Source organism: Centruroides sculpturatus, unplaced genomic scaffold, assembly GCF_000671375.1.
Source record: "Centruroides sculpturatus isolate CEXI.00-Female unplaced genomic scaffold, Cexi_2.0 scaffold1554, whole genome shotgun sequence".
NCBI lineage: Eukaryota > Metazoa > Arthropoda > Arachnida > Scorpiones > Buthidae > Centruroides > Centruroides sculpturatus.
Genome location: NW_019385732.1, coordinates 113,579 through 138,137, shown reverse-complemented (window position 1 = coordinate 138,137; position 24,559 = coordinate 113,579). Strand labels below are relative to the sequence as shown.

General features: G+C 35.3%; 1 protein-coding gene across 1 annotated transcript in view; it reads left to right on the top strand.

The window, feature by feature from the left end:
* LOC111641635 overlaps window positions 1–19,487 on the top strand; it is a 51,380-nt gene extending 31,893 nt beyond the window's left edge. Inside the window, exons 2-4 of the mRNA XM_023387831.1 lie at window positions 9,117–9,290; window positions 15,005–15,429; window positions 19,324–19,487. Of these exons, the coding sequence (XP_023243599.1) occupies window positions 9,117–9,290; window positions 15,005–15,423 (593 nt within the window). The 3' untranslated portion in view covers window positions 15,424–15,429; window positions 19,324–19,487. The remainder of the gene's footprint in view (window positions 1–9,116; window positions 9,291–15,004; window positions 15,430–19,323) is intronic.
* Window positions 19,488–24,559: the final 5,072 nt, after the last annotated feature.

Sequence of the window (24,559 nt, the reverse complement as noted above, 5' to 3'; positions counted from 1 at the left end):
TTATATATTTAACGTGTCTTTAATTTGAAATAACAATATCAAACTTAACGAATGTAACCTTTACATTTTTTAAATTATTGACTTTGTAAGCGACTGTCCATAAATGACGTCCAGACGGTGGGAGGAAAGTTACAAGCGGGAGGGGAAAGGTCGAAGCTTCAGCGGACGTCTACGTATTTCACTAAATTCTATTCAGTTTATGCATTTTATTATAATTCAAAATTTCTTGTTTGTTTTGTTTCTACTTACGTCGTCTATCATTAATAACGCGACGAAGGTTTTAAGGACGTCCAAAGAGGGGGAGGGGAGTAAAAGTTTCAAGAAAAATGCGGACGTAATTTATGGACATCCCCTAACAGTTAAAAACGCTTGGCGCTACGTAACCAGTTATTTTTGTTATCATAAATATATAAATAAATTTTCATGTATTGAAGTTATAATTTAAAACGAGTTCGTTATTCTTTTCTTACGTACTGTTTCCATAATTTTAGGCGATATTTTTAAAGTTGGGCGTGAGTGGTCGAATGGAACAGGTGCCAGGGAAAGAGTTTTTTAAGAATCGTATTTTCTGTCGGTGGCCGTAGTTGCGTCGATTTGTATTTCGAAAACGCCAGAGCTTTCGTTCCAGACAGTCACGTGATTGACCTTGAATCGAGTAGGTTGCTATAAACGTGTCTGAGCGGCCGTACGGCGTGAATTACGACACAGACAGTCGCTTCTGTCTCCGATTGAAATTTCAATAATAGCGTGACAGTCTTGTTTGTTTAAATTGCTTTTTTATCTCTAAAGGGCGTTCGTCACTCGTATTAATGCCATGGAAATTAAAATTATGGTCGAAGACGATTATTTTAATTAATAATCTTTTTGGAATGCCGTTATATTGGAATATAGACTAGTGACTCGCATTAGTTAGCATTCTTATTTTGTTTGAATATTTTTGTCGCGTAATGTTAGCTCTCGTTTTACTTTCCCGGCTGTTATAGGCCTACATAACAGAGGGAAAGTATGGTCATCGGAAAAAAAAATGACTCCCTCCCAAGTTACTTACATTGTTGGATTTAGGACATCTCGAAACGTCGAAAAATGAATATGTTGCGCGGGCGTGTGTACAGTACCTGTAAAGGTATTTTGTTCACCCTGTTTGAAGCTTAATAACTCCCGCGCTTTATCGAAAATTTCTGAAATTTTTCGGGGAGGTTTGTGTATTAGATGGACCGATGCTATTAAATTTTGGTTATTAAAGGTCGCGGGGGTGGCGAAATAAAGAGGGTCGCGCGTATCTCCAGTAGGGTCGGACTTAATGGTGATTTTACTCGTTATTGGCATTTACAGTTTTTTTTTAATATAAAACTTATCCCTATCATCAAATTAAGTTTTACGCCATTTTATAATAGTTAAAAATATAAAATAATTTTAAAAATAAAATACGATAATAGATGGCGCCACCAAACGTTGCCGGAAAAGTTAAGCGATCGTTGCTGGATTTTTATAGTTTTGTCTGTGTTAAATGTATAAAGAACCTTATCGTATGCCGGTTTTGATGTAATGTTTACCCGCGTTTGGGCGCATATTATGACGCGCGACTGGACACAAAATGCATAATGGGAATTTCGAATCCCACATTTGTGCAGTAAGTTTCCGAAACTGGATATATAAATATTTCTTTCTTCTGGTTATGTGGCAGACTTGTCTTGTCGATAGCTATTTCACTTTGTATTTTTCTGCCGCGTTGTTGTGCCGAAGAGTTTAGCGTAGGATATAATTTTGTCTACAAAATTCGAGGGAATAAGAGAACTTGGGGAGGTCTCGCTTTTAGTATTTTTGAATATTTAAACGGGCAATTCAATTTCGTATCTTTTCTAAACGCAAACAACGCGTTACCCCCAGCTTCGCTTCTCGGAGGGAGCAAAAATGTACTTCAAAAAATGTTCCGATAATTCCCGTGGACGTGTAGTTTATTTAGAAAGCATGGCGGAATGAAAAAGAACTCATTATTTATCATTGTCATCTTTGCATAATTGGTCTGTACCGGCTATCGCCGGTGGTCCGCGAGAAAATTATGACGGTTTGTGGAGAAATTTGGACATCGATAATACGCAGAGTTTTACGAAAGAAATGCCAAATGCTCGGTGGGAGTTTCTTTATTCGACCCTAAAACCAAACACGAAATGACCGTTATCGATAAATAATAATGTCAATATATCAATAAATAATGTTGCCAGTGCCATTGTCGTTCTTCGCGGGAAAAGAATCGAGAATCCATAAACTTATTTCAAACAGGCAGCAACAAACTCGACACTAATTTATTTAATTAAAGAAGCGAATTTCATATTAATAAAGTAAAATGGAACATTTACGATCATTATCTTATAGATGTTCGTATCGTTTAAAAAATTCGTGATAGTGGTCCGCGTGGTTCAAAATTTGAGTTTAGTGGTCCGTACGGTCGGAATTAAGCTTTCTGCCATTATATAAGTTAATATATAAGAAGTTTTTAAAATAAGATAACAGATGGCGCCACCAAAATTTTGCCAGGAAACGTTGCTAGGAAAGTTGAGCAACTCGTTGCTGGTTTATTACCTTTCCAAAAAATGTACATTAAAAGTTGTGCATTTAATTAACATAGGAAGTATAGGGAGTTGACATCTCTAGTGATCGAATGACGTAGGCATTAGTTCACTTCCGTGTCGTGTGTCTGCCATTTCTCGAATTTTCCATCTTTTCTTTATTTATCTACGCAGCGAACATCGCGACATTTGTAAAACCAGTATCGCAGTACATTCTATTGTGTTTTTATTAGTGATGTAACGAATATTCGGTTACTATTCGGTATTCGTCCGAATACCTAAAACAGGAGTAAGAAATAATAAAAACGCAGTAAATTATTCATTTTGGTATTTAGATTTAATGTCATCGAGTTAGCGTTGTTTGTTTATATTTATTTACAACTTATAACATGCACAAAATAAAAAAAGAAAATAATATTAGTCACACGTATTCACAATTTATAATTACAAATATCAGCACACGTACACACGTATTCGTTCGAAAATCGTCGCACGTCTGAAGGTCCGACCCTGCCTATCCTTCTTTTTAAGCGCTAGTCTCTTCTCTTTCCTCTATCGCTCTAGTCCACGTATGCATACGCGTACATCATAATATGTGCTCACGATACTTTCGATTCGTCACTTTACCGTCGTAGATTTCCCATTTTATAATTACGTGACTCGTAGCCCGGTGATAACGGTGAAAAGAGACAGATAGGACGTCGGTATAAGTCGCAGTTACGATTTCGCAGATTCGAGACAGCTCGGTGGCCCGAACGGCCCCGGGCTTTCGCTCGTGCATGCTAAGTGACTTTCGTTACAAGCATTTAGCTTTCCGAAGTCCATGACAACAATTGTTTTTGGCCGCGAATTTCGCGCCAAAAAGCTGCCTCGGCTCGTTCGATTATGTTATCGACTCAATTTCATATTTTTCACATTTTCGCGGTCTTTCTCTGTTCTCTTTCCGTTATTTACACGTGTAGGTCATTTCGTTGTTATCCACATTTGATATCGTCATTTATCGCCTACTGCCGCGACGCTCTTGTCTGTCCGCTACGACTGTCAAGAATTAACGCGATTGGCCAAGCGTAGTGACAGCGGGCCAATAGAGAGTAGGGTCCTTGCCATAATGCGGTTTGCGCGCCAATTTTCGTACGTGCGTTAATCGAGCCGAATATTCGGCTATTCGGCCCGAGGCCGAATATACTATTCGTTGCAACACTAGTTTTTATACAATAATTCGTTATTACATGTTTCTTATTTAAAAACGAGTAACAAAAAATTGCGGTGTTTTTGAGGGGGTTAATGGCATTTCAGTTTATTTCAATGGAGAAAATTGATTTGACGTAAGAGTAATTTGAGTTAAGAGTTCCGTCACGGAACGAATTAAACTCATAAACCAAGGTATCGCTGCAAATGCCTTTTTTTTTTTTTTTTTTTAACGAAGTTCTAGAGCAGGGATGTTTAACCCGCGGCCCACTGCACCATTAATTTTTTAAGTACATTTTTATTTTGATAAGGTATGTCGTAAACTGGATATACTTTGATGTCGTAACGATATAATTGCGTTATTAAAAACCTATCCTAGCCCATATGCGTAACATACTGTTGCGAACAATTGTTTTTGCGCATGAAAAATATCCAGACTGCCGAAAGAAATAGGTTGAGTGATACACATATTGATACAGTTCGATTCCGTAATTCGCAATCTTCTCCTCTCGAGTCTTAGTGAACACTTCGAAATAGAACCTCTATATCAATCCTAGCTTAATAATTACACTATCTCCTACGTACTTGTAAAATTAAACTTAATTTTGAATTTTTGGATCTTTCTCCCTTATGCGGCATTCGGCGAGGTTCAACTTCAAGCAGTGTTTTTTTTCCAGCTTATTAATTTATGAGATCAAATTATCTCACCTGTAATATTTTATGCCGACGATATTAAGTTGATGAACCATAACTCTAATGCCTTTCGGACTGATTTACACCTTTTGACTTCCCTTCTGGGAAATGCTAATCTTAAAATTAATGTCCAAAAAACTGTAATATGTTTTTCGCTAATTCGTAATACTCTGTTGTCCGCCCGTATTCATATACTTACAATAATCCCATAAAATATGTTAATTCTTTTAATAGCCTCGGGCCATTTTCGATCCCAAATTTACATTCCAAGGAGACGTCGACAAAATCTTTAATTGTCTAGCTATTCGTCGCGGAATTCTTTGGCGTTTTTGCGAAACAGTTTCTTCTAAAACGACATTAAGATCCATTTATTTCGTCAACATTCGGTCTTATCTGCCAATATGGACTTCTGCCGCCTCTTTCCATTTAGCAAAAATATTAGAATTAGATAAAATATTTCTTATTTTAAAGAAACTCTCTAATATTCCTTTTACCCCTAATGCTAACGTTGCTAGGTCAAGATGAGGAATTCCTAGTTTTTAACGGTTACTTTATACACGATTTATCCTTTTTCTCCTATTCCGCTTTTTTAAAATCTAACACGTAATCGGTTCAGACACCGCTATTTTGTAGGAATTATTACATTCGCAGGCTCCAAAAATACTCTAGCCAATCAACAACTTTATTTCACCCCGATGCATTGCGGAAATTACAATATCTCCTTCCTATGCGGGTTTTCTTTCATACTTTCACATTAAAACCATTTTTTCCCCGTGTTCTTTTCGGTAATCGTACTTCATAATCCACAGTCCACGCCGTAATTATTTCCAGCAAGATATCTTTCGTATTAAAAAATGTACTCAAATTCTCGGATGACGCGATAAGTTTAAAGGTTATCTTCCTCGAGTATGTATTAAGGCGCAATTTTCCGGTAAATAAAGTCTTAAACTGTCAGTTATAAGAGGAGGAGGAACATTGAAGATTGCACGATACCGAGTAACGTAGATGCTATTTTATTTTAGAAATTAGTGCGTAAGGCAATATGACATAGATCGCATTGAGTGGATACGAATAACGCGTATAAAAAAGTTGCATAGAATAAATTACGCTAAGGTATAATTTAAAAATCTCTTTAAAAAACTAAGAAATGCACAAAGTTTGCGAAAACGGCTAGAGAAATCTCCATCCGTTTTATTTAAATAGCTAAATCGCTAGATTAACCGATTATTTATTTAGATGTTATCTCGTTAGATAAAAAGTTTTTAAAATAATTAAAGTTTATCGCATCATCTACGCCGGTCACTAACTAATTTTCTTAATGTCAATTAGCAAATTGCGCATCATTATCGTTATCAATTTCTCTAATCGTGTACTGCGAAGGCATTTAAAATTAATATTGAACCAGTTTAATCGCTTAAATTTACTATTTTTAATTGACTAACGTACGGTAAACCAAGCAGAAAAATATATTTATATAAATACTTTACAGAATTCAAAGAATTGTAATCCATTGTTCTTCCGTCGAATTGGGAAAAGGAAAGACATTTTGTCTCTTGACAGTTAAATTTTTTGTTTAATTAGTTTTTTTTCAAACATTATCTCTCAGCGCCGTCTCGAAATTACTTTTTTCTAATCAAATTTAAAGAGATTCTCGCGTCGTAAAATGTCCTTACAAATGACGCTTTAGTATTCCTGTCGGTGATAAATTAATTCTTAAACATTCATAAAAATTATTTTAAGTGGAATTTTATTACCCTCAAAATATTAATCACCGCAATAAGGTTTCTCTTACATAACTTGGTTAAAGGTGCCGTTTGATAGGTTAATTTCGATCAAACGAGGAAGCCCTCCGTTGTTATTTCACTTATTGTACTAAATTTTCTAAACTTCTCAATACGGGGAGGAATTTATTTTGTAAATTAACAATTCTCGCTATTTTTACAGACATTCTCTTATTCCTCGCGTCAGAAAGTTGTAAAATTTTCCACTGTCCTGTTACTTTATCGAATCTTCTGTTCGTATCGGGGATGAAGTAAATCTGGCCAGAGACGATATTCGACACGAATTGAGAGTTATGCTGCATTACTGTTATTTCGTTGTTTGCATTACGATCCTTAAACGCTAAAAGGCTGCATTTAGAGGATATAGCAATCTGTCGTCCTCTAGCTCTGTTTGACATCCCTCGGCTCTGGTTAAAGTACTGTACGTCTAGATCTTGACGCGCTGTACGTGTTAAATTGTTCATTTTAACTTTATATTTAAATTGTATTAGAGATGTAAGTAAAGATTAATTTTGTATAAAAATACTATTTAAATTGTGTATTTGAATACTTTCCCAAAATTATAAAAGTTTTTATAGGTCGAGAGTGATCCATATTGTAAAAAACTAGCAACCAGTGGCTTTACTTTCTCGGCGACATTTAGTGGCACCATCTGTTATCGTATTTTTAAAAACATTTAGGGGAGACCGGGGTAACTTCGGCATGCGGGGCAAGTTTGTCAAGCGCTTTTTTTAAAAAACAAATTAAAAGGAGACTTTGGTTATAGGTTAGGCAGTTGAGCTTTATTGGTGGCTTGTTGAGTGTAGTGTTTTTATTGTTCTCCAACAAGCGTAGTTGAATTATCAAGCAAATTTTCATTTTCGTTCAATTCCATATAATATTTTTTTTCCATTTATATTGAATTGGCAGGTTTTGTTATAATTCCATGATAACGAAAGTTACTTTTCCTGTTAGAAGGATGTAACTTCAACTTATTCACGTGGCCAGATCGTGGCTTGGCATTCTGTTCTCAGGGTTGTACTTAATGTTTCGAAATCATGACTAGCGGGGTAAGATCGGCAACATAAAGCCACATTAGAAGCAAAGGATAAAAATCAAACAGATGATAAATGAAAACATGTTTGCATTTGTTATTCATGTATATATGTCTTTGAACTTGCATTTCGTTGTAATAATATTAAATGGGTGTTGGATTTGTATTTCTTTGTTTTAATAGTGAATTCCAACTTATACATTGTTAATAACATAATTTTATATACGTGCCTATCTTGCCCCATTACTGTTGCCCCTATACCAGGGGCAACTTTAATAAAAATAATTAAAATAATTACAACTTTACAAAAAGAGAGAAGTTGCCGATCTTGCCCCTATACCCGGGGCAACTTCGTCAATTTCTCTCTTCTTGTAAAGTTGTAATTATTTTAATTATTTTTATTTCCAAACTGATTTTAACCAGTTCTATAGTAAGGTAACATTCCAATAGACAATATGCAAAGCTTTTTTTTCAGTTTACAGCAGTATTTATTACACAAAATTTAAGTAAAGCTTAACATGCCGCTCTTGCCCCGGTCTCCCCTAATATTTTTAATTATTACAAAATGGCAAAAAGGTTAATTTTGAAGGTAGGGATGGGTTTTATAAAAAAAATCGTCAAGTTCGATCCTACCGAAGATACGTACGATCCCCTTTATCTCTCCCACCCCATCGACCTTTAACCATCAAAATTTATTACCGTCAATGCTCCTAATAAACAAACTTCCGGCAAAATGCTCAGAAATTTTCGACGAAAAGCGTAGGAGTTATTAAGCTTCAAAAAGGGTGAACATAATCATGCTTTTCGCGCATAACATCCCTACATACAGAAACCTCCCCTCTCGATTTTCTGCCTTTCTCGACGTTTCGAAGTTCGCCGAGTCCAAAAGTGTAAAAATCTGGGGAGAGGTCATATTTTGATCGATGGCCATACTTTCCCTGCGTTATATATAGGCCTAACGGGTCCGGGAAAGTAAAACTTGAGAAACGAAATCATTTCACTAGCGAAGTACGTGTTTCTCTAACGCATTACAATTGCAGTTCGTTTTCTGCAGGTTTTATTCAATTTAATAATCCACAAAACTAAGACGTAAATTACATTTTAGTTAGACCTTTAATATTAAATGAGGAATATGTATAATAAGACGTCCACAGGCCCGCGGGTTTTAGACTTTTTGCCGTCACTACTTTATTTACTACAGGAGTAGAAAGACGACAGTTAGATCTGTATAGAGGAGAAAAGTCCCGTGAAATACCGAAAGAAATATATAAAAGTGACGCTTTAGTCGAATTTTTTAAAATAAGAAATGTAGAATTTAAGTATAAAACTGGGAAAAATAGAGTAAAGCTTTCTTCTTGATTAATAAAAAAAGAAAAAATTCTTATGTTTTTTGCATTTAAAAAGAATAAATCAAGTGTTTTAATACAATTTATATTTGCAAATGACAGAGGGAGAGAGTTTGTAATATTTGATGTTTTATTTAATACTTTTTAACGAAACTTCAAGTTTTAAATTTTATTAAAAATTAAATATGCAAAACACGCAAATATATTTTTATTTCTCTTCCTTTTTATGAACAGAATATAAATTTATAAATAGAAGGAACGTCATTAAGAAGGTGATAAATATTTAAATTAACCTTATTTTTACTTTTTCTATTTACAAAAGAATTTCGTAATCAAATCTAACATTTTAGTAACCGCAAAATCCAATCAAATCGTGTTTGAATATATCTTACTCGTTAGTTAATTCGTCAAAAACTTTTATATAATGCTTCAAATTTGTTGTTATTCTTTAAAAATCAATTTTGTATTTATTTATTTATTTATTTATTTATTATCTATTTATTTGCAGTCAGACCCGTAAACCCCGCCAAGTCTCAACAAATATTGGACAGTCTACAATCTCTGGTGGGCATGTTTCGCCATCCGCAGGAATCCTTCACCAAAATAACTTTATTCCTGTATTACACCATTCTGAAACAGTGCAGATTCGATGTCTTGGCGGCTCGTGGTAAAATAGTAGAAGGTAAAGTACATTAGAAATTATAATTGTTATAGTAAAATAGAAATTAATTATAAACCAGCAATTATTTATTGTAACTTGGTCACAATGCAGGGTTACAATTTTTAATCATATTTTTAAAATTTATTTCATTTGAAATATACGTTCTCCACCTCAAATTAGTAGTGGTTTGCCCCTATACATCATACTTTTTCGGTTGCGATAGAGTCGTGCCTGTCATCTATCTAACTTCTTTTGGAGGAAATTTTTGAATTAAAATAACGTAACTTCCGTTTTGCATTGGAAGATCGTATATATTAATCGGGGCTTCCTGCTCCTAATCTTTCCACGTCTGGTCTCGGATTCTATCTATCTAACTGCATTTTTGAAGGAAGAACAGACGGACGACAGTGGGAATTTGTGTCTACAATTTTTTTCAAATTGCGGCTTAATAAGATAAAAATAGCGAAAGCATAAAAACACCAAATAGCCAGTGTCGGGACACGGCCGGGAGTTCAAACGCGAATACGTCCTTTCGTGATTAACTACAGGATAAAGTTTAAACCCCCAGAGCGATTCTGTGTCGTTATTCGAGTGTCGACGAAGGATATTCACGCGCTCTCGGTGGGTTCGTTAAATTCTTCGCTCCTTCGCCAACCAATAAATGGTGGCAAATGCTGCATTCGTAGACAAACTCGTTCTTTACAAATGCTTTCTCGAAACGAACGTTGTTCGCAGTCCATTTATGCAGCCAAAGTTCACACCTCGAAATTTGTTCATGTGTTTCATCCCCTAATACGAGTTTCTCGATTTCTGCTTGTACTTTTGCGCTAAATGACGCGACAGAAAGAATTTTTCATCCAACTTTTCGAAATTTTTTACTGTCCCCCAGATTTTGAGAAAGTAAGTTTATTCATATGTCCCGTGTAGAACACTATTCTCCGATTACGTCTAAATTCGTTTTGTCCCGATCGAACGACTGGTGTATAATTTACCAGCGCGGGAAGTTGACCTATTCGTTTCGTTCACGCTCACGTCCAGCCAGCCGTTACGCGTGCTACGTCCTCACGGATGCGATAACGCGCCCTATCGTTAGACGCAAACACACAATGGTATTATTCACTGGCTTAAAACTTTCACCGTTGTGAAGTTAGGGGCCGTCTATAAATTACGTCCGCATTTTTCTTGAAATTTTTACCCCCACCCTCCATTGTCCCGGTTTGTCCAAGTTTCCGTAACCCCTCCTCTCTTCGGACGTCCAACAAAACTCGATCCCCCTCAAAATCTTTACACATTTTATTATTCTTAAAATGATAAACTGTATAAAATTTAATGAAATATAACTGACTTTCATCGAAGTTCAACCGCTCCTCTCGCTTGTCCGACTCATCATAACCCTCCCCATTATTTAAATGTTCTCACTATTTCCCATTCTTCCCCAAAAGAATTAACAGAATACTATTAAGTTGTTTCACTCGTCCGGCAGCCCGAACACGAAGTAAAGAGAATTATCAAATGCTCGTCCGTTTGCAAATGCCTAAAAATGAAATTAATGATAATATATATTCAATATACGGTATAATTTTATCGATTTATACCTTTTCGTCTGGTTTAAACAAAATTAACTGGGAATGCAGTGCTTTGACAAATAGAATCTAAGAGTATTATATATTAAATAGGAGAATTTGTTATAACATATCCGAAGAAACTTAGAAAGTGTTACGAGATTTTTGAACTAAAAGTAAAGAAAACAGAAGTAAAAATGCTTTTCTGCAGAAATATACAGACACGGGTGAAACGAAGTACCTTTCCGATGACGCCTTCGCAGTATCGAAGAATTGAAGAGCTTGTAGAAAACAATATATCGATAACATCACTAGAAAACCAACATGTAAAAAGTAACGAATTTGTCACGTGGCCAAATTGTCGTAATGCAAAATGTCAATTAATTTCTGCTTATTTATATTTAACATGCGTTTATATAACAAAACATATTTCGAAAAGAAAAGAAGATCGAATTACACTGGGAGATAAATGAAACAAGAGAACGAGAACTTGTGTAAAGAACGTTACGAGTAAAATTATTTTTTCCGTTTAAATATTTATAAAAACAGGCAGACAAAGCGATTCCAGATGTTAAAATAGAAATATTATTAATACTTAAATTTATGTATCGACTTGTGTTTCGATACCATAGAACAGTGTTCCGCAACTTTTTTCTTCTTGCGGCACACCTATGACTCAACACGGCACACCAAAATGTTATTTTCCTCAAAAACGTATGATACGATACTATTAATAGAATTACATAATGCCACGAATCTATTATTATTATTATTAAACAGACCAACACCTGTGAGTAAATTTATTTTATATTTAATTTCTTAGAATACAGTAGAGCCTCGATTATCCGACTCAATTGGGGACTGGGGTTGGTCGGATAATTGAAAAGTCGGATAACCGAAAAGTATGAAAAAAATGTATTATTAGTGTAGTATATTATTATATTCCATGTAATTAGTATATTAGTATATCGCTATTAACCTACTTCGCGTTGAATTTTCATCGATGTTAAGCCTAACATAAATTTTTAAAAATAATAATCGTCGCTATCGTATCGTTAAAAATTAGAAAATTAAGCCTGGTTTAAATACTGGCTCCCTTTCGTGGTCGAATGAGTGTTGCCAGCTAAAACACGTAAAAATAATATTAAAGTAGCCAAGACATAGCCAAATATTGTAGCGCCACATCACTAGCGGACATTTGAATTTGCCGACTAGGACGGTCGGTTAATCGAGGGTCGGAAAATAGAGGCTCTACTGTACATAAAAATGCGTGGCTTGTAATAAAGAATAAACAAACATCGTCTTATTTCATCATTGCTGCGGCAGAGAATGAAATACAAGCATAAAAAACATAGCAACTGTAATAAAAATATATAAATAAAACTTGAAATTAATAGAATATGTAAAAGTTTGCGTCACACCTTTACTTTTGTGACGGCACACCGGTCGCGGAACACTGCCATAGCAACATTAAAATAAATTTTTATATAACTTTAAAATATATTAAAAGTTATATTTCATAAAATATAATTTTTATTGATAAAAAAGCCCAATAAAAATTTGACTTATAATTTCCACCGTCGTGTTTCTGTCCGTCCTTCCTTCGTTAATCTCCAAAGGGAGTTAGATGAAAATCGAAAGCGGGTGCATTTGAAAACGATTAGCCAAGTTCAAAATCAAAAGTTAGCTCTTAGTCTTTATTACAATAAATTCTATACGGACTAAAGATTATTGCCGCAACTAAATTGCCTCCAGTCAGTGTTGTAAACGATAATAAAAGTACAGGTACCGTAACAGCAACGTCTCGGGACCTTCCGAGCATCAAGAGAAATGTCGTTTACGCGCGTCAAAGTATGCACTACTGTAAATATAGGAAAACAGAAATAAACCAATCGTCTAACTATCCAAACAAAACGTTCAAATATATTTTGTGACATTTTGTTTGCCGGCTGACAGCGGCGCCCCAAACTATGAAAAAAGGTACGGTACATTGCGCACGGAGCTCCAAACTCTAATAGGTCGATGGACAAATATCGTTCGTTAGTTTCTTTTATATCTGCGGAATAGGCTAGAAGTCACGAATTTTTTTGTTGTTTGGAGCCCCCTTGGAGATTATGAAAAGGACACGTGCCTCGAGTGCCCCGATGTACGGGCGCCTCTTCTGGCTGCATCCATCACACAACCGGTGAGTCCACCCGAAACACGTACGGCATCGGAGCCAATCGTCACCGTTCCGGTTGGCGGAATATTTCGTGGCACAGAACGTGTACGCTACGTCAAGCCGGACGTCCGGCAACGGAGTATGATTCTCACTCGCATCCATCGTGTGGAGTTCTGCGCCGGGAAGAATCGGCACCGGAAGAAGATTGCCTCGTGCTATCTGATTACGTTGCGCGATTTACGAAATTTATCTCTATCTTTGCTATCGTTGCGATATCGACGGTATCCGTCACAACCCAATGTAAAAATCCAGTTAAGCTTGTTCGTCTTTTACAGTTGATGATAATAATCTTCTTCTCACGATGCAAAATTAAATCTTGTGCTAACTTTCTACCGTCTGCGGCATTACTATTGGCATAATACTGATTTTGTCCAATACTCCGGTGGATACGTAAAGGTGTCATTTCCACTCTGAAGCCATCGCCGTAGTCGCGTTCATTCTACCTTTCTCGATCCTCAGAAAGTGATCGAAGGATTGTTTTTTATCTCGACTTATGCACATGTCTGGAATGACAGAATCGATACGAGAATTTGTTTGCAGTAACGGCAAAACTCGCATTCACGAGATCGAGTTGTCTTCGTATCGTCACACTAGCTGTCGCGAAGTTATAAGTACTCTCTCACTGCTGGAAGGTTATACAAAGGTTCTGTCATCGGGTATTCGCGTATCTCCCAACAGTTGAAATTCGTGAAACGACTTCGAAGACGTTAAGTTGCTTGTTACCGTTAAGATTGATACTACACGATCTACATTTGCGATCACACTCTTCGTAATCGTAATTGACTCGATCGAATTAAAATTACACTTCAATTCAGTTTGAAGTTTTGCAATATCTATATTCTTGAAATCTCTTGGTTTGACAGCTTTTACCATTGCCAAATTCTCTGCATAACACAACTATTAAATATTCGTTTGCTATTCTGCTACCGAAACATAATTCATCCTCGAAGTACAAAAGTTCTTTTACGGAGATTACGAAAGAACGGTGTTATTTTGTGTACGTTAAAAATATTTTACGAATAACCAGTAATAATAAGGAAAGGAAGCTTAGCCTTTACTGCGGCGCTGTATTATAATCGACTCCAGGCGATTCCCCGTAAGCAGAGAATGAAGACGAATATATTACGTCTCCTTGGAAACTTTTTGAACCATTCATTTGAGACCGAATTCAGACAAATGTCGAAGCTTTGGCTCGCGTGATCGACCCCGATACGGGAAGGTACTCGTAACTGCTTCGTCAACTTATATACCGGTAGTATTTTCTGTTATGACAGAATGTTTGTAAATAGACAATCGGCGACTGGCGTGTCAGCTCGTTGATCGGTCGCCGGTCAATCCGGGATAGGACGGAGCTTACACGCCATTCGCCGATTGACTATTTAGAAAATTATCAGACCGTCGCCAGCGACGCGAGAATAAGAGAAAGAAAATGAAAGGATCGACAGATACGACTGAAGCGTTGTCTACGGAACAGTCACGCGGAATGATGTGGACAGTGAGACCGAACGTACTCCGATAGAGGCAATATTATTACGACATAGAAATTTTCTATGTCGTAATAATATTGTGTAGTCAAATCGAGTTCTGACAAAGTGACAGAAAATATAGTATTGAGAAAATTATTTGAAATCGATTTGATGCATCCGATGACATCCAACGGACACGTCGAGAGGTCGGGATATTGACCGTAGTGCATTTCGTACGTCCGTGTTTGGTAACGAAGAGTATTCTCGCGTTAGAAACGTAAATTGTAATGTGGCGTATACGTACGTAAATGCGTTTTGCTACCGCGTGTACGTATTAACGTAGATAGACTATAAAAACATAACATTGGCTTAATAATAACAACATTTCTGCCATAATTAAAAGATATAATTCTTGGCTTTAAACGAGTTCATTCGAGTATAGCTTACATTTAGTTGTTCACAAAACCTCATTTGTTTATTTTACAGCCGAAAAGCACATCTCTATTTTCTTTCTTCGAGAATCATCCATGGCCCAGTCGAGTTTAAGCACGTCCTTCTCCAGCATTTTTCGGCAAAGTTCGCCGGGAACTTCTCTTCTCGCTCCTTCCACGGGATGCCTCCCGCCATATTACCACTACGTTCCGGAAATGAGTAGCAGCGGCGTGGGATCCAGGTTTCAGTTCGCCCCCAACGCCTACAACTGTCCTAGTCTAATTCCGGAATGGACTTCGGATCATACGACCACTACCGAACGCGACCAAACCGACAGCGAAAACTCCAATTTGGGTTTGCCCGGTCTTATATACGGAAGTTTGCCCGTAAATTACCAAGCGGCTTGTTCTTCCACTTCTTCCACCCTGGTGGCAATCGATAGGAGCAATAACGTTCTCTCTCTGGAAACTTAATGACTGGTAAGTACACGCAGCTAACACGAAACGATTAAATTACACCAGATGTGTGTATATACAGTATATATACAGCGCAGGAAAATAACTTTTCTAGATCTCTTCTAAGGCACGATCACACGTTACGCATTCGATTAGACAAATTATTTTAATATACTTTGATTCGACTGCGTATACCAATATAGAACAATTAGGTAATGTCGACACGACGCCAAAAGACATACAGGGTGATCGACATAAAATGTTAACTTTGTATGTTTTGCGCTAGCGCATTTTGCCTAAAGACGGATTTATCACATTGGATTAAGCGCGGAAAGCAGAATGACCTTAAGTTGCAAAATAATTCTATGTAATTTACGTATTTCACGATAAGCATTTCCACTAGACAATGGACAAAAAGCGATCAGAGTCATTGACAGAAAGAAATTTCTTTTATTAACAGAACAGAATGTATTATTGGCGAAATGAAACTTCTCTCACATAATTACAGCAAATGTTTTTTGTTTTCATTTACGCAAACAACAACTTCTTCCTCCAGATTTGAAGCCGCTTTTTGCAGTTTCACTGATGCTTTCGATAGTCTCGATAACGTTAGAACCGTGCCTCGTCGGCGAAAAACATTGTCGAGTTCGCTGGATCCAATTACTTTCCGCAAAGTTGAGGAACGCGTTGTCTACATGAATGTAAACTTTTTTGCAATAATGGTTTTCAAGTAATTCGAATTCAAACGTTTTCGACAGTTGAAGCAATTTCGTGTGTAACATATAGCGTGTATTTCTTCTCGCGTTCGTCTGTCTGGAAAAGAGCACCTCTCAGTCTTCCACGCTATATACATTCTGATACGTGTGACATTTATTCTGGGTTGGTAACAAAATGATGAAAACCTGCAAAGATTTGTTTTTAATTTATCGAAACACTACCCGTAGTTGAACGCTTTACTCTTCTCTAAGAGACTAAAGGTGAAGCTATTGTAGAAAATCTTTAATAAATCGGTTAAAGTAACACCCAGTAACTACATATACTCAAATACTTTTCAGTCTAGGGAAATTTCATACTGGCAATAGCCTTTACTTTATCCGAATCAATTCCGCAACCCGATTCCAGATATTTTATATGGGTGATAGCAAAAAATACACTTTTCCTCATTGGCCTCGATACGTGTTGCGCAGACTCTACGAATAGTTCGTTCAGTAAATCGAGATGACCCTATATTCTTATAAAATGCTATCGTATCGTCCACGTACTGTAGGCCTACATATGTTATATACAGTATATACTTTCTTTCATTCTAGATTTCCTAATTTTTGGCACTTTATCCGAAAGGCATTTTGAGAAATTCGTTCGGGCCATCTGGGATTACGAAAGCGAATTTTTCTGTTATTTTCTTACATCGATATACGTCAAAATTTCGATTTAAAAAGATCTGGTTTGTTAGTCTGAACTGTTATATTACAGTATGTTTTATACGGAGATCGATTGTCGCTTGTACTAATGTTGACCCACCTAAAACTGATACAGATGCTGTCAGCGATACGAATACAGCAAATTGCATTCTCCTTAAATAATGCTGTATCTCCGAGTTCATTTTTATGCTTTTTCCAGAAAGATTATGCGAGGCGTCCGCTAGGAAAGTAGACAATAATATCAATTCTCGCGGAGTCCTCGTTCTTGCGGGCCAAGAAAAATAGCGTAAAGACTGTCTTCGGAACTGTCGCTAATTATGCAGGGAGAAGATATCGTCAGAACGGTTGAAGATGATAATCCAGGAATTTTGGAAAATTTCTGACAGTGAAATTTCTACGACGAGACAACAGAAAGTCGTCTAAAACAGAGGAACCGATCGGATAATGTTGATTCTGAGAAATTTACATATCCTTACGCTTACCACTTTGTAACCAATGGCGAAAAACTTTGTGTATACGAAGAATTCTATCTGGCCACTCCGGCAATCCTCAATACAGAATTAATTGCTTTCGTTTGAAAAAGAAGGTGGAGCTAATTGGATCGTCTGCGGAGAGGAAAAGAAACTCGGTGAAAAATTAGTGAGGAAGCGCAAGAAAGAATTCGAAAGCATATATGGAAAAACCCTCCTCGATAACTCTCCGAACGTCCTCCTTATTATTGTAGACCCACCACTACGAATTCCTGGAAAGTAACTTAAATCTCTCGCTCGTCTATAACCTAACGAAGACACGCGTATTGCCGATGACATCGTTCTAGAAAAACCTGGCTGTACAAATCATTTTTAATAACGAATTTAATCTGGGCTATACGTATCGAGGAAGGATCGGCGTGAAGCGTGTAAAGGAAAAGAAACACGAGAGGGGAAAAATGGCCAAGACATTTCGGAGAACAATTGAGGAAGGTTTTTCGAAGCGCAACGAAGAGAAAACTTCGGCTTGGGAAGAAAAAAATTCCAACAAAAAGACGGCCGATGCTGAAATAGCGGTAATTTATTTCGATCTACGAAGTTTTGTCCTCGATCTAAAACTTTGTATTTTATTATACGAGGAAATTTTTAATGTTTAACCTGACGACTTTTAAATTAATATCGGTCAAAAAAATGGGCTGACACTAAGCAATAGGAGGCAGAAGTGGGAACAATGTAGCGAACGTACTAGCGAATACAGTATTTTACTGAAATTGTTCCGGGCAGCCGCACCCGGAATACGTCGTACTACGATCGGATTGATGCGTGCAACAGAATAGAACCTCTCGATGTCGTCAACCCTCGCAGAACTTTTTAGAATTGGCAAACACAACCTAACTCGAAACGAACAGAAATTCGAAGTGTCTGGGCCTAGTTACGCTCGAGAAGTAGATGCTGCGCGTAGCGTAATCGAAAAAATTTTCAAAAATCTCCTGTTGCACGCATACATTGCGTAGCAAACGCAATGAAGCGCGAGTCGAAAAATCCCTACGAATTAACACATTTACACAAAATGACATTTTACATACTTAAAAATGACAAAACCGTCTCCGAAAAAGTGCCTTATGCAAAAGTAAGAACATTGGGTATATAAAAGAGGAGGCAAACTTGTCGTCCGGTACAGAACATCTCCGCGAAAAGACCAACCGATGGACGCGGTACTTTTTTACAAATCTTACAAAGCACGAGTTGGTGCCAAGTGCGAAAGTAATAACAACAAAGTATTGTTTCAAAGAAGAAGGTCAAGGACGTACGATCTTTCAAGTACTCCTCGGCTCAGGATAGAAGTTTTTATGAATATGTCTAATTAATCTTTGTTTTATCATTATTGAAAAAGGAAAACGTTTTGTCTAAAGTTCATCGGGTGCTGTAATTACAGTTAAAATGAAATTAACGACATAGTTTAATAGTATTTCGAACACCAGCATCACTAGCGTAGATATAATAGTAGTTAGTAGAAAATGTAGTTGTTGATAGCACTACATTTCCGTATAACGTATCTGGAAATAAGTAATTTTTTAATTATTTATCGCAATCATTAACTATTTTCGGTTTGTAGTATACAACCAAAAATAAAAACAATGTTACGCCAGCACGTCGCGTTATACTAACGGAAATCTTGACGTAAGTTTTCTTGATACGGAAAGAGTCGTAACGTTAGGTTACTCGGGTTAAGAGGAGCAAAACAAAGTCGTCACTATCTGTAGGACTCGCATCGTGACCTGTAATCGTAATGCAGTTACGTGATGTACTTACGAAAATTGGCTTGGTAACTACATAATCGCTGTAATAGATAAAAGCATACGCGATTATCGTTACGCATTGCGTCGAATAGACATTATAACATTTAAGTCGAGCCTCGCACTAGCGAAATAAAAACTCGTAACTTCTTTACATTTTATAGTTATTCTAACGTAGCGTAACTTTAATATGTAAGTAACTAATTATTGTCTTTTTCTGATTTTGGACAGAGATGAAAGTGCCTTAAATACGTTCGAGAAGAAAGGAAGCGTGTCAAAAGGGAGATACAAGCTGTGATAAATATAATACGTGTTGTTATTTCATTGATATTATCTTACGTTCAAAATAAAAAAAAAAAAAGTATATATGTATTAACGATTAGAAAATTAAAAAGTTATAAAGTTAAAAATAAAAATTGAATAAATAATTGTAAAGTATTTCCTTAAAACTTTAAAAACGTTTCACTTTTTATCGTGTGTGGTCTGTGTCAATCGGTATAAATGGAACAAAAAGAACAGTTAAGGGTTTGCTTACGCGTGTATACGAATATCTGCAGATGTATATATAAGTAGGACCTACATATTCGCATGTATGTATATATATCTATATATTATATGTACTTATATGTATATTCATTACCAAAATTCTTTCAGATTTGTCGAGATAAACTTGGTATGGCTCTACTAACAGAGATCTGAATTTAAATGAATATTTTGAGGGTTAGTCTTTATCACGGAACAGCTTTTAAATTGCGAGTTAAAGATCGTTATTGTACAGGTTGGTTATTAACGACAAGACCCTCTTTTTTGTGCAGTTGTATATCGGAATGATTTTCTCGTCCCTGTCGAGTTTGGTGCCGAACTAAGAAAATTTATGGTTTTCTTTGTATACTGTAGCTGCTATGTTATTGTAAAACAGTGAGAATATATTGATTGCTGGTAGTTTTAATGCTAGAATTCGTTGGGGAAATGCGATTTATGAACCGTTTCGTAATCTTTATATTATTAATTGTCTTAAACAGAGAAAATCTAACAACTTAATTGTTGACTCGCGTGGTAAGAAGTTGCTTCATTTATGCGAAAATTTAGTCCGATTATTATAAGTGGGAGATGTTTAGGTGACGAAGCTGGGAAAGATTCTTTCGTCTGTAATCGTGGTTGCTCTGTAATGACTATAATTGGTTTGTCATTATTATACGGCCGCGTTTTCCACGTGGATTTATTTGGCTATTTTTGATGAACTCGTGTACTGTACGGTGAAAATTTTGCGGGGCAAACTCGTGTTTTTCTCTCGCTACGTGCACCATTTTATTAAGTAATAAACCTTCGGTATAAAAAAAACAATTATATAATTCTATTTAACTATGAAATAGTGATTACTATTTCATATTTACGCGAGTTAAAAATTAACGTGTTTAAAATTAAATATAAAAATCTGCTTTTAGTATCTTTTTGGTTTTATGTTTTTGCCTTTGTCTAAACCGTGTCTTCTTTTGTTTGTTAGTCTTTATGACACAACTAGGTAGAAACCGGTAGTGCCGGCGAATGTTAAGTGCTGTTTAGTGCACTAAGTCGCGGTAATTTTAACGGTGTATATATGTATGTTAGTGTAGTATGTATGTCAAAAGTATGTATATTTGTTTGCACCACTACGCTAAATGTCTAAGATAAAGGTACGTTTGTAAATTACTATTATAGTAAATTAAATGTAATATGATCGATATACGTTCGAATTGAAGCCGACAGATGAGGGGCGTTTGCCGGAAATGCGTATCGGCATCTAAGAGCGATGTAAAGAAAAGCATAGTGTCTACCTATGCACTTAGTTGTGTGGTAAAGACTAATCTTATAGTTTTATTAAACTTTAGTATTCGTACTGTACGCTAATGTGATATTTTCGTGCATTTGTAATTTTCTTCTTTTTGTATCTTTTTGAAAATACCTCGAGCAAAAAAGCGTGTTTTACAAACTCTGGAAATTGGTTTCCGCGTTAACAATGTATGTCGTCATCAAAATTTACATGGCGTCAAACCCACTGTGTTGTGAGAAAGTGGCAGTACAACCTATACACTCGCCCACTTTCCAAGTTTTAAATACGGTCTTTTTAACGTTTTTGCTTAAAAAATTGCTATAATCTATTATGCTGGAAAACAATTCCTTTACTTCGTACATCTGGTAAGTTTTTCAATACTTTCGCAAGCACGTTTTACGAATTAGGTTCTTAGAACTGTTTATTGTTTGTTTATCTTTTGTCGAGAAGCCAACGCTTTTGATTGTAACGTTATTAATTAAACAGAATTGAGCCTTTTATAATATTTTTTAAAATTGCAAGTAACACGATACTAAATTTGCTATCCATAAGGTATTAATTGTGTACCGCAAATCTTAATTCCCGCACCCCTATACTCCCGGATTGTATAACGATCAAAACTATTATCGGACTTTGTGGAGACCTTTCACCTTTCGATACCAAGTAAGTTCGACTTTAAAGCTACGTTTATAATTAATACTTTTTTAAAAAAATACGTTTAGGCATAAATTTCGCAAATGTTTTTTCTCGTCTTTTAGTTGGACTCGTGGAGTTTCTAGACGAAGAAAAAGTTATCTGGGTTCCACTTTAACTGGGTTAAGGGGAAAAAAACAACGTAATAATAATAAAAACTTAATACGTTTACTGTATTATTGTAATGTTTTTGTTTTACATAGAATACACGTGCTAATGAGATTGGAGAACCATTCAAAATTGCTACGAGTGCTCATAAATTAAGAAAAAACTTGTGGGAAAATATAAACAGAGCAATAATTTAGGTAAACTTGACATTCCTATTGTTTTTTTAATGGAAAGTATGAAATACATTACAGAAGCCGATTCGCGGTTGAGAATATCGAAAGAAAACTTCGATATCTCGGTCAGCAAAAAGTTTGTTAAATTTTATTTCTTTATTTACATTTACTAATATGAAAATTTATACTTTAACGTTAATATTTTTAGTATCGCTACAGGGTACTGTATCTTTCCAGGCACTAAACGTCGAGGATGCAGTTATTAGTGGGTAATTTTTATTAAAAAAATTGAGTAAGGTACAAATATATTGAGTTTTTTTATTAAATACAGCCGCTGTTCGAGTCACGTTTTCCTCGACAAAATTGGTAAACATAGAAGATGTAATTAAAAATTGACTTAAAAAATGCAAAGAAAAAAGACCCAGAAAATCTACAGGTAAAAATAAATCTACACCTTTTTGCCGATTTAAACGACTACTTACGTAAAACTTAAAGTAACTTTTTAAGAATGTTACTTTAATAGATAATTACCGAGTGTTTGTTTTTTGTAGGGACAGAAAAAGATTCGCTTAATTAACGGCCAGCAAGAAAATATATTTCGATGTATGAAATGTATAGATTATTCGAATAACAGAGAAATGTATTAATTAATTTTTTTACATACAGCAAATAAATGATTTATTAAAAGTATAAATATATGCGTGTATTTTTGTGTATAAAGATGCATCGAATTTTGAGTTACTTCGTAATACAATAAAATAACCGGTCAAATTACTTATCGTAATCCGGCATAACTAATTAGCGTAATATACTGGTCTGGATAAGAAGATACCGGTATTCCTCGCGGGTAACACGTCACTATTACTTGGAACCATTCCGCATAAATTCGATGTTCCGTCCTCGTCGTCCTTTCGATTACATAGCTCGTAATTGAAAAAACCCTCAATATAATTAAAAAATTTTAGAAAATAGTTTTTCTTATCGCAAAAAAGACAAGTAAAATATAAAATGCTAAACTTATATAAAGTCGCTTCGTACTTAAGAAACTTTTAGAAACGACGGGTAGAGTCATAACTGAAGATGGTTTTGTTTCAAAACCAGTCATTAGATTAAAAAATTATTAATAAACGGTTTCGATGTAAAAGCAGTTGGCCTCAAAAAACAATTGATATCCAAACAAAACGACAGATGCGTGAAGTAAAACATGTTTTTACCGGGCGCAATTTTTTTTTACATCTCGAACGTTTTTACTTGGATTCGTATAATACTCCAAATTTCCGTAAATATTCTGGTAAAAGACGTAAAATTCGAAATTATTTTGTCCCGAACGATAGAATTTAATTACAATACGCTCATTCGTGCCAAATAATTAATGGAATATTATAATGTCACCGTCGTTAATTTACGTTCTCAAATTTTACATTGTAATGTAAAACGTGCTGGATTTTTATCGAATAGTCTATAGAATATGCGTGTTGTTGTCGACATTTCTATAGGTTGGAGAAGATACGATTTATTACCGTATTATTATTTTTTCACTTAGACGTCATTCTTCTCGACAAGTTCGAAAAAACACGGTAAGATATTAATGCTTTTAAAGAATAAATTAGGCATATTTAATAGTTACGGGTATCGATTTACCGCAAGGTCAAAAAGTTTAGAGATTTACATAAATAGAATGGTAAATACATCAAAGAGTAAGAAGTTTTTTATTTCCTTACTTATGCAAATGAATCTCGAAAAATTGAATTTTGTATTTCGTGCCAAAATAATAGAAATTTTCGGCCGTAAATTTAATGCGTTATAAATACAAAAATTATAATAGTTCGAATTTGGAGATTAAAATAACTTTACGGATCAAATTTTCGTGCGTAAAAATATTTCATGGTTAAACATTCCGATGGTTAAATATTAATAAATGTCGGTGTTTTATTCGTTAATCATTAACGAATTAAAAACGAAAACGTTTCGAGATTTAAAGATTAGAAAACGAAATCGAATTTCTTATAAAAGAAAATTAAGTTTTATAAAGTATAAATTTCGATCTCGATATTAAGATTTAGAACCCATTTACGGGAGCGAAATATTATACGTTAATATTTTAACAATTAAGACAGCGCGACAAAGTCTATTTTAAACTCTCATTTACGATGCAAAATATAATTGTTTCGATTCTTTTATTACTTTACAAATTTAATACGAATACCACGTTGCAAATTTATCCGTATTATTTCGTATCTTTTGTAAGATAATACGACGCGATGTTTTATAAGCTTCCAGTCATTTCCAACACGATCGTCACTCGATGCAATAATAACGGGATTAATAATTTAAAACCATTTTTAAACACTAAAATTAAGAATGGAAGCAATTTTCTTGCCGTAAAAATTAAAAAGTAGTCATTTATTTATTTTAGATAAAATAGAAAACGTCTGTTTAATACTAAAGATTTCCACCTGCGCTTAACAATAAAACCCGTAACAATATACAAGAAAATACGTAAGAGATAAAAAGTTAGAGTGGATAAATATTACGACACAATAAAACAATCCAGAAAATAAAAATACATAATTTAAAAGTTATATAACTTTTAAATTATTTTGTGAAATACGGTAGAAATAACACCTTTAAATATTTAATATAAAAGCAATAATTATTATAAGTTGTAGTGGAAAAAACCGGA